The sequence below is a fragment of the Siphateles boraxobius genome, unplaced genomic scaffold (genome assembly GCF_051911475.1).
Source record: "Siphateles boraxobius isolate OS27281-9 unplaced genomic scaffold, OSU_SipBor_1 77, whole genome shotgun sequence".
NCBI classification, from domain to species: Eukaryota; Metazoa; Chordata; class Actinopteri; order Cypriniformes; family Leuciscidae; genus Siphateles; species Siphateles boraxobius.
The window spans coordinates 9,856,643-9,871,051 of record NW_027509205.1 but is presented as its reverse complement, the minus strand read 5'-3'; the positions used below and the strand labels follow the sequence as shown (position 1 = coordinate 9,871,051).

Here is a 14,409-nt window from a genome sequence, read left to right as displayed (position 1 = left end):
GTGTTTTCAATCATTCAGTGCATGCAATTAGAGTTAAGAGAAAGAAAGAACGGCCCATTTAGCTATGATTATCACATAAAAATGACCTTGCTTTAAACTGGAACACAATAAGAACAAACTCAGTTCTGTTTGACATAATCAAGTGACGCGGTAAATGCATATCCTGTCACAAGATGTAGGTGGAGGGCATAGCCGCATGTAACAACAAAATGAACGAGATAAAAATCATTTTATTTACTGTAGACGAACAGTAGTGTCCTCGAGGTAAGAAAAAAAGTTATCACACAAAGAATCTCCTATTCATCTCTATTTCATGGCCATGCTGTCAATATGCATCTGAAAGGGAGATTCCTCAAGAGAGACAACAGGAGATTGACGTACTCGTCTGCACCTCATAAAACACTTCATAAGCAGTTCATCACTGTTAAAGAGGTAAACCAGTGGGTTGATCGCACTATTCATGCATGCCAATGCATTACCAACCTGGTTTGCGATGTACACATCAGAATACCATTTCTGACACGTGCCGTCCAGCTTGGAGATTCGAGTTGCCAAATTGAAATTTCTAAAAATATGATAAGGAATAAAACAAATAGAGAAGAGCAGCGTGAGAACGACAACCAGCCTGAGACACCTCAGCTTCAAGATGACATCGATGTCTTTCTTGGTCATCAGAATAAACGCTACATGTCCGTAGCAACATAACATGATTAACAACGGGATCCCGAATCCAACTATCGTCCTTCCGATGCTGTACTTCAAGTATTCCCTAATGTGCTGGTCCGAAGTTGTGTCAAAACAAGTTGTTTTGTTGCTGGGGGTTTTGTCAAAAAACATATCAGGCAGACACTGAAGAAACACAAAAAACCAGACCAGCGAAACAATCGACATAGAGTGTTTGGATGCAATTCTGCCTTTAACTCTCAAAGTGTGAACGATGCCGAGATACCTGTAGACGCTGATGCACGTGAGGAAACCAATGCTGCCGTACAGATTGATGCAGAAACACAATCTTAAAATCTTGCAGAAAACATCTCCAAATATCCATTCGCTGTTGGATGCGTAGTAAACCACCAAATAAGGCAAAGTCAAAAGATATAAAATGTCTGCCAGGCAAAGGTTGAGCACAAATATATTTACATTGCCCATTTTCTTCCAGTTATCATACACAGATTTCAGCCCCAAGCAGTTGGCAATCACTCCAAGAGTGAAAACAGTCACGTAGACTGAGGGCAAAAATTTGTGCGTAAAATCAAAATTGACCAATTGACAGGATGAGATGGACTCCATCATTGGAGACGATTATCAGACTTTCTTGATGGAGGCTGGAAGATATGTATGATATTTTCGCACATGAAAATGTGTCACAGTCAGGAAGTGAGAGCAAGCTGACTGACGACTCAACCTCAAACCAAAGCCTGTGTTTCAAATAAAACTTTGAACTACTGTATGAACTTTGAACTATCTCGTTAGATTGTTAAAACATTTATGATAGACATAGCGATACATTTTTGTCTATGAGTCAGAAAGGACATGTTTAGGCTATTACATTTTTATAGTACCCAGGAATCTCATGTAAAAAAAAATGAAGAAATGAGAAACGCTTTTTGTTCTTGATTTTCAAAAGCATATGGTTTTGATTTCGAATGCTGCGCTCATTATCACTACAGTCCATATATTCTTTATTTCTATTATTCACCCTTTACGGTACATAAGCTATTTCATAATGGTACATATTATTATACAGCAAATGAGTGATTCTCTACCAGGGGGCAAACATTCTTAATCACTGAAGCATCAAATTCTTGCTCGCCCTTCCTCAGAAAAACAAAAGAGGGCAGCCTTGCACTTCAGAATCATTGTAAAGCAAGACACTCTTGCTGGGCATTTAATGTGAACCTACTAGATCCAAAGAAAAGGGGACAAGTACAAAACTTTGTATTGAGAATTTATGAGAAATCTGACAAACTCTGTATTAAATTTTGACTGCAATGTTGTGAGGTGGCAAATGACAGTGCAATAAAACTTGACATAATATAGTACAAATTATAGTATTAATGACAGAAACATATAGACATAAAAAGTATTTACATATTTATATACAGTACATTTTTTTGTATGAAATTTGTAAACACTACAGTTAGTGTCAGTCTTCAGATAAAAGCCTACAGTAAATAAAGATGAACATGCCACACTTAAATGTAAAATATGCATAGCATCTAACCAATACCTGAAGAACTTCTGCATTTATGTGTAATGTTATTTCTAGTACATTTCAAATCTGTCTAACACTTGTGATGAACAACATTTATTTTTCTGGCAGGATTAACAATTATATGCTTTTGAAACCTGAAATGTCCCCAAAAACTCAACCAGTCAACGTGTGTCTGAATCATGTCCGAATATAACAAAAGAGGAAATGAAACTAGACATATGTCTACATTTATGAACTCATGATTTGGAGTAATCAAGGTACCAGACTTTTATATGGTAACAGAAGGGTTTGCTGAATTACATGAAGAACCAATCATATTGTAGAAAAATTATGTAATGAATCATGTCACCTTTGCCATGCTCTTATTCTATAAAAACTGTTGTATTCTTTTTGCCTGGGTGGGATTCTCTCTGAAATTGGTCTGAGGTCCTCCGACCGTGATTAAAACATATTCTAAAGCCAGGTATTGTCTGGAGTCTATCTGGTTAATGCTGCGCAGCAGGTTAGTGGAACACTAGAGATCTTATTTCCCAAGTGTCAGTGTTCGTAGGGGTCAAGACGTTGATTAGGAAACGTGCTAGAGGATACATTTCATTGAACGTCGATCAGGAGATGTTTAGGGGCGTCGATTAGGAGATGACCCAGGTAATCATAGGTCAGGGGAAAAATCTACCACACACTATGAGTTTCTTTGCTTAGATTCTTTTTGGTGAAGGGGGAAAGAAAACGTTTTATCTTTATATAATTTTCATATTTTGCGAGCTAATAGCTTTGGAAAGCCACAGTTGTTGTCCAATGATATAGTACAAAACTGACAAAGATATTGACGGATTTACTCTTATATAATCGTTCAATATTTTCAAGTGTACTACTTTAGGATTTTATACATCCTCCCACATTTAAAGTAAAAACAGATGTCATTGTGTAAACCCAATAGATACAAAGAAAACCCCATAAAAAATAAAATTTCTGGCAGATCCTAAACTTGTAAATGTTTAAATTTCACTAAGTACAGATCCAGCTGACAGAGGACGTTCTCAGAACTTTGGCTAACATTCTGATAAGGTTCTGTCAGAGTTAAGATCAAACATTCTTCCAGTAACGTTAATAGAATGTTTCTTCAGTGTTATCTGGTCTTTAATAATGTTCTTAAAACAGTGGAATAAAAACTATATTAATACATCGGTTATGAAACTTTTCGGGGACTTTAGCAAAACGTTCTTAGAACATATTATTGCTAGCTGTGGAAACCTATCCAGTCTTAAGACATTGTCCTGAAAAAAAAGAAAAAAAGTCAAAGTCGAAGAGGGGTTTTTCAGTCATTAATCTGAAACCTCAAACCTTGAGTTTGGTCAATGTAACATTTTAACTAACTAACACTCAATAAGACATGTAAACCCAGAGCATCCAAAATGAAGCTACTAGATCCAAAGTCAGCCTACAAGAGAGTGAGTGTCTAACCCAGGAGTGGTGTCCCTCTATATGCCCCTCCAGAAGAATAGGGGCAGTTGTAATGGCAGATGCAGGAGTTGATGATCATGACAGCATGATTGAGCAGTCTTCCCCCAGGGCAGCGGAAAGTGACCAGTGCCGTGCCAGTATGGTAAGGAGTGCAACAACGGCTGTCTGTACATGAGCCACAATAACGGGGCCTATAGAACTGTGTACTATAGCAGCCCTGGTGGAAAAGCCGAACTGGGGTTGCTGACCTGTAACTGGGTTGACATTTCCTCCTCGACCACTGAAACACAGATGCGGGGGTTGATTAGAGATTGTTTTGAATGGTCAGAATCCTATGGTAGATCCTAATGGAGACTCACTTGTGTGGTTCTGTGGAGAACAGGCTGACAGGGTTGGATCATACACAAGCGCATCTGCATCTCCAGGCGACAGGCTGGGTTTTGATTGGACACCCGTGTGGATATTCCAGACCCGCAGGTGTGCGAACAAGCACTCCACTCTGAGCTCTGGTCTATGCAGTTTGAGCCAGGTCTGGTTTGGTATCCAGGGTCTGCAGGGAATGTCTGGTCACTTCTGGAAGCTGCGATCCCAAAAACAATTTAATTAAACTTCAGCACTTACACTTCTTTTAATATGAAACGTGCAACTTTGTACAGTAATTGCCACATATTGATTATTTCAGACCCATTGAACTAATGACTATACATACTTTAGGACAGAATCACTTTTACAAACATGCCATATTTTTTAATATAATGAAAGAAACCTGGCTAACCATGAAAAAGGTTACATCATTTTATCCTTCAGGAATCTATTACAATCGTAAGAAGTGCGCGTAACATACAACGTTGATGTGCAAGACCCTATGCTATGCAGAATACTATATTTTGGTATTATTGGGCTGTTTAGAAAAAATTAAAAAATCACATGGGGTGTACTGTAGATATTCTTAATCATGAAAATACATAACACCTTTTAAATTACAGCTTCACAGAAATAACAGAATAAAATAATGAAAATGTCATCAAATACGGGACAAATTCAAATTCCAAACAGGAATTAAAAAGACAGTACTGTCATTATTAAAGGGTTAGCTCACCCAAAAAGGAAATTTCTGTCATTAATCACTCACTGATATAGCAGCTTTGCAGAAGACAATAGTGTCATCATCCAGCTCAATTCATTTCAAGTTTTATTATTGTTAACATAAACATACACAGTGTATTAAAGTAATAAGAATATAATGAGTCTAGCTGATTAGCTCATATTGCAATCACATGCAATGTTTTCGATCATGCACCAAACCAGACTAAATACAAGTTTGTTAACTAAAAAGCCAAAATAGCAATTTTGCAATTTGTGAACATTATCCAAAAACCCATGGAGCCGAAGTGACGTCAGTCGAAAAAAGTCATTTCAGAGGAATTTTGATGAAGCATTATGAAGACAGAATAGTTCACAAGACATGGAATGTGCATTTAGAAAGTATTCATTTTGATATAATATTGAATTAAAATATTAATTCTTATCTCATTAAACCTTAGAGCAGTATGGGAATCAGCCCTTTCCATCTGGCAATCATTGTTATAATCTAAGAATCTCAAAGAAGGAATACCTCCATCATAAGAGATGATAATCAACCATTTATTGGCAGTGTTTTATACACATGGATCTGTTAACGTCTTCTCTCCAAACACTGAACAAAATGTACCGTCCAGCCGATGTAACTTGGGTGACATTGATTTTGAACACCCTCCTGACCAGTGTTCTACACTCTGTCTGGCTTTCTGGAGTTTAATTGTTGTGTTACAGAGACATGAGTCCTGTTATGAATCATGGAAAATTGGCTTCGGGAAGAAGCCAGTATTTTGTGCTTTTGGGTTCCATCTTGGCAAGACATTTTCAATTAAATGGTCAAAATCCCACAATGAAAACCTCAGTCTGGAATGTAATTGAGAGTGTTCTTAGATAGGGTTTTGAATAAGAAACATGTAAAAAGAAACATTATGCAAAATCCCACCAAAAAGGAAACAGTTTCCATTCCAGCTCATGAAATATAATTACATGAACAACAACAGCCTTTGATTTGTTTGCTGGACACAAAAAAAGTGAATAAAATACCTATGTGAGCGTCCTGAAGCACTGTGTTGTCCATATTTTCACACACCCACTCTTTACAGCATTTTCCTGGTGGCTGAACCCTTCGAGGATGAGGGCAGTCTGGGGTGGGCAGGAGAACATCCTCACTGCACCGGGGCACACAGGTCACCCCTCCGCCCGAACAACGACACTGAAGAGCACAAGAGGGCTGAAATACCTGGCCTTCCTGGTAAGAGACTCCATTATGCCTACAGCCCAGCTCCTTCTGACCTAAAAACAAAGGTCCAAAAGATTACACTGATGACACCAGTGTCAGGGTTCTGTCACTTCTGTCTAGTTCATTTCTTGGTTTTGTGACAGAGCTGACACTCCTGGTTTTGTCTCGTCTTTGACACTCACTTGTCTACGTGCCTTGTTACATGTGCGGGGCATGGTGTTTGGATCCCGGAACGTCGATCTAGTTTGGTTTCGGTTCTGTGTTGGGATTTCAGACATCCATGCTCCGTGTGTTTCTTTCTATTCGTGTTTACATGTCATGTTTTGTCTTGTACTGTGTAGCATGCAGCTTATGTTTTTCACTAGCTGTGTGCTTTCATGTTGTCTTATTTTGTGTGAACACGTGGCTTATGAGTGTTCTCATTAGCTGCGTGTTCATGTCTCGTTTTGTGTGAGCACATGGCTCGTGATTTGTTTTACTGGCCATGTGCTCGCGTTTTTATCATGTTTGGGAGCACATGGCTTGTCAAGTGTTTCCTTGTGCCATGTGCTCTGCTGTCATTGTCTAGTCCCTCCCATCAAGTTAAGTCAAGTCAAGTCTGTCTTGGTTTCCCCCTCTGGGTAGTTTTGTTTGTATTTTGTTTTATTTTTAGTATTAAAATAAAGCCCATTAACTCCGCACCTGAGTCCTCGCTCCTTTCTACACATCTGACAACTAGATGCAATGCCTAAAACTGAATAGGTCGGTCCGCTTTCACAATGATACTGGGATTACGAAGGTCTAAATGTTTTGGTGTTCTCATAAAGGCTGTATTGGCTACTCTGGTTCCTAGATACAGGCCTTGCTTATTATAAATTCAGTACAACCATCATAATTCAAAATATAATCTAATAATCAAATGATAAATCAAATGTACTCATCTCATAGGATAAATCAAATGCTCAAACCGAAATTACAAATGATGAATCAAATGGCATCCCAAATGATGATCAAAAGTTCAAACCGACGTTGTAAATTATATTTAAGAAGTTTCAACCAATAGCTATGGGTGGACAGTGTTTTACAGTGTTGAGAGATTTGAGACAGAGCATTTGGTTGTTGAAGTAGTTTGCACTCACTGACACACTCTCCTGGGTCACCAGGGAAGCTGGCACTGTAGTCACATTGTAGCCCTCGTTGACTGTCACATGGAAACACCTCACTGCAGGCCTCGCCCTGCAGCCGGGCGCACATCTGGCAGCACTGGCACCCATCGAGAATGAGAGGAACTCCTTCTGGGCAGACTGGTACAGAGCCTTGGCACTGACAAGGGCCACCACATTGCTGACAGCACACCTAAAGCAGAATACAGGAACAAGTGTTATGTAACGCAGGGAACAAAGCATCAGAGTTATTGTTTCTGCCTTAAATTATTTAATTTTTAAATGAATACATTTTTAACTGTGATTTGTATATGTACATTTCTGAAAAACATAACTTAGACAGTTACCTCTGATAACAGATCACTCTAAATTGTAATGTGGACTTGCGCATTTTCTGCAAAGCTGCTTTGAAATGTGAATTCAATTGAATTGAATCAGAGTCTGAATAATTTAATGATTTCTGATAGTTCACCAAATATTCTGTACATCTGTAGCACAGCACAGCATCTGTACATAGCACTGGACATAGCAATAATACTATGTCAATGCATGCAGTTTCAATAATCAAACATTACTTTAATATAATGTATTTCTTTCAAGTTTCTCATTATATATATTTGACTATATTTGTCATGAATGACTCTAACAATAGCACAGATTGATTTTCAAAAACATGCATTGATAATATGCATAGGGAGAAGCAAAAGGAAAAAAATATCTCCCCTCTTGTGAATCACTTACGGTAAGTATTTCCAGGCTCTAAATGCATAAAAACATGCTTTCAATTATGACCTAGTGCTAGAGCCAAAAAATGTAACTTAAAAATATTTCATTTGTACAGAACATCCTCTCTTTAATTAAGAACTAATGCTACATTGCATTCAGTTTATAATGGAAAACCCCAGTTTAATAATGAATGAGTTCTCAAAGACAACTCTTCCAACAAAAACTCTAACAATGCCAATTCACAATAGTATAACAGGATATAATATCAAGCTGTTCCACATAGACTTGAACAGACAGAAACATGTTTCCACTGGCAAAACACATGCATTCATGCAAACAAGTTTGCTGGGAACATGTGATTCTCACCTGTGAACCCATGTAAAACAGCAGTGCCCATGCCATCAGGATGTTTCTGTCTCTCTGTAGCTCGTCCATCATGCCCTTCGATGAGTTGCACCACAATAAGATTTTCTACTTGTGTTACTGTTTGCTCACTGCCTGGCTCTGTGCACATGCACTTTTATAAAGTCCTCGCTCTGATGTCATAGCCTGACTGCAGGGTAAACAGTGGATGGACCTGGATCAGAAATGTTTCAAATTCCACATCTCCTTTGCCCATTTCCACAACCAGGAATTATTTTTCCCTCTGCTCTGGCATGCAGAGGTGAAGCATGGACATTTGGAAGAGAAGACAGAACATTAGGCTTTCTCTTGACCACATAGAAGTTTTCTGTTTACTGTTTACTGAGTCTAACAGCTTTTGTTTATTGAATTACATCAAATGTATTTGAATAAAACAAACGTTTGATAAGAAACTGGGAGCATGGTATTGCACAACAGTTTAATAAAAAGGTTTATATTGCATACATTTTAGACACAATTGCTCGCCAACGGAAATAATTCAAGCAGAATTTAATCAAATAGAATAGAATCATCTCCAAACAACACACAGTCATTGCACTCCTGAATGAATCAGTGGTTCTGAATGAATAGGTTGGGTAAACGATTCAATGACTCACTCATAGACCATGTACGCACTGCAAAGTTTCAGCATCAGGAGTGACAACCGCATTTAAATAAGGGAGTGAATCCCCTAAATTATCGATCTGTGTGTGTTCGGAACACGACTCTCTCCCGAAAATGCGACGATTGACACCATTGTTTGGTATGAGGTATTTTTGAGAAAATTAATATTACAGCGACCAAACACTTATGTGGGGTTTGTTGTTTGGGCTTGGCTCATAATGCGATCAAGTTTATGGAGTTATTAAATTGGAGAGGGGAAGGTTGCAATGTTTTGGTCTTGTTTAAATATAACGGAGTCGGATTTATTTCCGTTTTGGTTCTTGTTCACTGCAATATCTGGCAACAGAAATGAGGTAAGGCAAACTGAATCACTGAACTGTGTGTGTAGGCTCCAGAACAGGATTAAGCACTAAAAGGTGAATTGACAACTGAATAAGCTGCAGTGTGTAGGCTACGTAGCAATAAAGCTCTTCCCTTTTTTCCCACCTACTGGCGTAAATATGTAACTTGCAGAAAAAGACATTGAAAATCCCCCAACACACGGACAATCTGTCAAGTGATGCAAAAGACCCAGTGAACAGATTTTTTGGAACACTGCATGGTCATCAAATTTGAGGACCGGAACTAATTACGGTTTAAATTTTAAAAGTATATTTAAAATAAAGAATGTGCGCCAGTTTAAACTGTGGGTGGCACTGAAAAAGATTTTTTAGCTTCTCAAAAAGACATTATACATTTTTCACGTCGAGTGCTCAGACAAAACAATCCTATTGAAATGCAAGATGACCAACTGGGAACGACGGTTTAAAAATAGACCTAGACGGGAAATTCACTTTTACAAATACCACAGCTCTTGATAATTCAGCTGGAACACATGTGGCCTGCCAGATACAGCAAAAGTGGAGTGGATATTAGTTCTGTCTAAAAATGTTATATTTATTTCGACATCCTTTCCAAAAATCACAAATGTTTGGAATGTACAATATCACCATAAGGGGCCGTTTTGGGTACGAGGCATTCTTTATGCAAAACACAGTTATTCAGAAAGAAAAATATTGTGCAACTCTATCATGCTATGCAAAGCTTTTTGATTAGGTGGAGGACCAAACAAATCTAAATATTATTATAATATAAATGTTGTTACAATAAAAATTGACTAAAGTCCACTGGAAATATGTAATAAGTTGTCAGAATCTATAAATTTGTTCTGGAAGGATGATCCACAAAAATATTGATTAAATGTTTAGAGATTAACTGGGCAAGAAAGCAGATGTGGGACAAAAACACCCTCTTTCATGTTTAAAATTCACTCAGTTGTGACTAGTCCAATAATGTCTCATGGAAAACTTTTCGCTTAAAGTGAAATGCATGCATTGAACTGTTTTCTACACTTGCTGAGTGGCGGGGGAACTGACTTAAGTTAAAATAAATACTGGAAAGGCAGGCTCTGATTCATACACTAAACCGGATGAGTGATTTCATCACATAAGTGATTTCATTTAACACCTGCTTTGGTACAGCAGAGTAAAAACCTGAATACTAAATGACAGAGCAGTACAGTCATATGGCAATTCTATTATGAATGTACACATCCGCCATAGCAGGAAACCTCTCTCAGTGTGGTGTGATTGGTTTTTTATTAAAGAAATATGCTGTGGTCTGTAAGCCTCATTATACTTTTGGTATTGGTAATAGGTAATCTTTGTGTTTACTCCATTCATCCAATTCTTGTGCACTGCACATGTGATCTTCAGGGCTATGGCTTAGGACCTTTCCAATTTCCAGATGTTACCACACACTCTGTAATAAAGAAGAATTACTTGATGAATCAACGTGCTTGACCAGACAAACTGAACATAATTCTTAGATTTCTTAGGATTCGCCAGACAATTCCTTATTGACTTAATGTTAAAAAGCCTATGATTTGCCTTTGAGGTTTGAAGAATTTGGCCTCAACTGTAACACAGTTAATCAGCTGGAGTCAGTTAAAAATTTGGAAACTGGAAACGTTTTTTTCTTTTTCTTTATATCCCGTCTATGACAGTTATTACATTTCAGTTCATACGAATCTTGGATCTAACCTGACAGTGAGACCAAAAATGTTTGCAAACAAAATACATTTCTGAATAGTACTCTGAATAACCCAGTAAAATATGTTCTAAAAACACTCGTCAAAACTTACAGTTAAAAAAAAAAATTATGTGAATGTTGAGGGAACATTCCATTTAAATGTTGCAAACATTATGGGAGTTTTTAATTTTCTCTTTTTTTAAAAAACATTGGACGACGGTCCAACATTATGTTAACACATTAGCATGTTAATCATATAACACTGATCGAACGTTCTATTAACTTTGAAAGAACCTTAGAACGTTAGCCAAAGTTCTGAGACTGTTCCTTGGGAATGTACAGCCGTCATTGGAGAGGGGTCGCAAATATTTATATTATTTGAAGATAATTTATAATTGTACACCCATATTATCTTAACGCTCAGCCTAAAATAAATACTTTACAATAATTTGCTTAGCCCCTGTCCCCTAGACGAATGCTGCAACAATATTACAGTCAAATGAGATGGCGCCAGTTGCCTTAGTATAAAACAAAGGAGCGAGTCGCGGTGAGAGCCGTGCAAAAAAATATTAATGTCTCAGATCGACTTATATCATTTTTATATTCTCTTTGTTGACGTCATTGTTGATTTGTTCACCATCAAAATCGCCGCATGCAAAGTAAAATATAAAAGCTTCCAGGTTCCATTCTTGTCCCTTTCATTTGAACAGACCTTTTACACATTACTCGCAGCTGCAGCCCAGATGTGAAGCGATGTAGACAAATCACCCTCTACAAAGAAGAACTTGAATCTGACTAACTGTTTTTCAGGAGAGGAAATGATACCTACGTTCCAAGCATTCTAACTAGATGTGTGAACTGCGAGAGTCGTAACAGGAAAGCATTTGGTTTCTGATAAGAGCGCTGTCCTAAACAAAGGTCAGGTAATGACGTTTGAGAGGAAGCAAATCTGACAGTCACAGGAAAGATGTCAGACAACACACACACACACACACACACACACACACACACACACACACACACACACACACACACACACACACACACACACATGCTGTAACAGCTTTATGGGAAGAGCCCAGTAACCGCCTGGAACGGAATATTAAAATATTTCAGCTGAATCTGTGAAATCTATCACTGTAAGCTTCGAGTCACATTAATATTTACAGTATAAGAGATGCAGCATTCTGCAGAACACAAAATAGGATATTTTAAAAATATCTCTTTATAGTTTATTTCCTTCTCAATATAATGAGTAGCTATAGTGTTGTTTTGGTCCTCATTGACTTTCATTTTATGAAAAAAAAAGGAGTTGAAATAATCTACAAAAACTGAATTTGATATTCTTAAATAAAGGTTCTTATCATGGGGAAATTTTAACATCCATGAAACCTTTCCATTGCTCAAAAAATGATTTGAAAAGGGTTATTTAGATGATTAAATTGTTCTTAAAATGTTTCTTTTAAGAAATGCTCAGAGAAAGGTTATTTGGAGAAACTAAAATGGTTCTTAGGTATTGTTGAGAAAAAACTCCTTTAAAGATGTCATCATTCAAGTTCTACACATCACATATTCCAAGTTGAAAAATACTGCATTTTTCATTCAGCTATAAGAATCTAGTTCTTTCAGCTCCATTTAACGATTAACCATATCCAATTAAATTACACAATTTTCCCCCCAAAATTAGTTTGGGATATATGAAAAAGTGTCCATGATCATGGACCTGTGCATGCTATTGACTATCATGTTACCATTGCAGCTCATAACTTGTCATTATTTGGGAGCATGGATGTTGTTTTATCAAATTTATTAACCATATAATATTCTGAAACAATACTAGATCAGAATCACTCAGATGACAAGGTTACTGGAAACTGAACTCAAATATTTAAAATATCCTCTTGGTCTTAATAAGACTCAAATAGCAACAACCCTGTTCCATTACAGGAGTTCATGACTTAAAATAAACGAGAATAAATAAATACAGGACAAGGGATAGATTCACTGCAGCAGCTACTTCCTAACATGTGGCCAGCAGAGTCAATATTTTTAACGGATATTCTGCTCTTTAGCTAGGAGAGAAGATCTCCAAGACCTCCAACCCACTGAAAGCCACTTTCACTTTCTAACAGAAAACAAAAGTACTGATATGAAAGAGCATAAGCATAAGTAATGCTAAGGAAATGCTTGATCAAACAATACGTTCAAACCACATTTGGTTAGCATATGAATCATATTGGATGACAGTTTAGAATGATAGCATAGGGGTGAATTCAAAAGACGTCACAGAGTCATGAACATCAAACATGGGTGCTTTTTCCGTCAGACAAGGGGGCATGTAAGAAGCCACAAATGAAAGAAAATAGACATAAATAAATGGAAAAAGGAAAAACGAACGTTTTTACATCTGCTCAAAAGCTTTACATCTCTAGCATGTCTTAATAGCATAGAGCACACTGAGGGATTTATAGAAAGCGTGGTGCTACCACATTCTCAAGCACTGTTCCAGCAGACTGATCTATGACACATTTAATGGGATGTTTTTGCTGGTTGGGAAACCAGGCCCATGTGGCTTCATGTAGGGTTAGATTAGGCCAAGTTAAACAAGGGTTGTTGTTTAGGAACTACTCCGTGTTAAAATGTAATGCTTTAGGCATCTAGTAACTGCTATGTTGCATAGCATGGCAATGTCTCTTATTTATCTTAAGTTTTTTGTACATGTTTTATGATGTAGGCTACTCAATTTAATGAAAACGTGGCAAGAAAATTCTCAGCAGTGCATTCAAATATGCAATGTCATGAATAAAAGATTCTCGGTTTGATGAGAGATGAAATTGCCATATGCTAAACATGTTTTAGGCCCTAACCTTCTTAGCAACTAATCATATCTGATTTTAGGGTATATTTAGGCATAGCACTCTACCAGAGTTTGCATTCATCTCCACTTAAAGGGATAGTTGACCCAAAAAAATGAAAATTCTGTCATCATTTACTCGCCCTTAAGTTGTTCCAAACCTGTGAATTTGAAGAACGTTTGTAACCAAACAGTTGTTGGTCATCATTGACTTCCATAGTATTTTTTTTCTATGGAAGTCAATGGTGCCCACAACTGTTTGGTTTCGAACATTATTCAAAATATCTTCTTCCTTCGTGTTCAGCAGAACAAGGAAATTCATACAGGTCTGGGACAACTTAAGGGGGAGAAAATGATGATAGAATTTTTATTTTTGGGTGAACTCCCTTGAACAAAGACCTATGACCACCTCCTCACCTATGACGTTCTGCTGACATCTAGTGGCCAACTACTGTAAGCCATGCGGTATACATGTCTAACAGTAGTGTATTTTCAGCCCCAGTTGGTGGGGCTGAAAACAAATTACAATAATATAAAATAATTAATAAATTAAATGCTGTTTCTGAATCCAAAATATCTCAAATAGTTTGTCTGTTTG

At 37.4% G+C, this 14,409-nt stretch overlaps 2 protein-coding genes across 2 annotated transcripts; both read right to left on the bottom strand.

Moving 5' to 3' along the window:
- Positions 1–169: 169 nt before the first annotated feature.
- Positions 170–1,339, bottom strand: LOC143725942 (P2Y purinoceptor 1). The gene has a single exon (XM_077218820.1). The coding sequence runs from the start codon at positions 1,291–1,293 to the stop codon at positions 307–309; it is 987 nt and encodes a 328-aa protein (XP_077074935.1). The 5' UTR covers positions 1,294–1,339; the 3' UTR covers positions 170–306.
- A 596-nt stretch (positions 1,340–1,935) lies between these two features.
- ccn5 (cellular communication network factor 5) lies at positions 1,936–9,612 on the bottom strand. The gene is made up of 5 exons (XM_077218816.1): positions 8,228–9,612; positions 7,112–7,328; positions 5,798–6,046; positions 4,036–4,256; positions 1,936–3,956 (listed from the first exon to the last, which is right to left on the bottom strand). Exons 1-5 carry the CDS (start codon positions 8,297–8,299, stop codon positions 3,672–3,674), a joined length of 1,044 nt encoding a protein of 347 aa, XP_077074931.1. The 5' UTR covers positions 8,300–9,612; the 3' UTR covers positions 1,936–3,671.
- Positions 9,613–14,409: the final 4,797 nt, after the last annotated feature.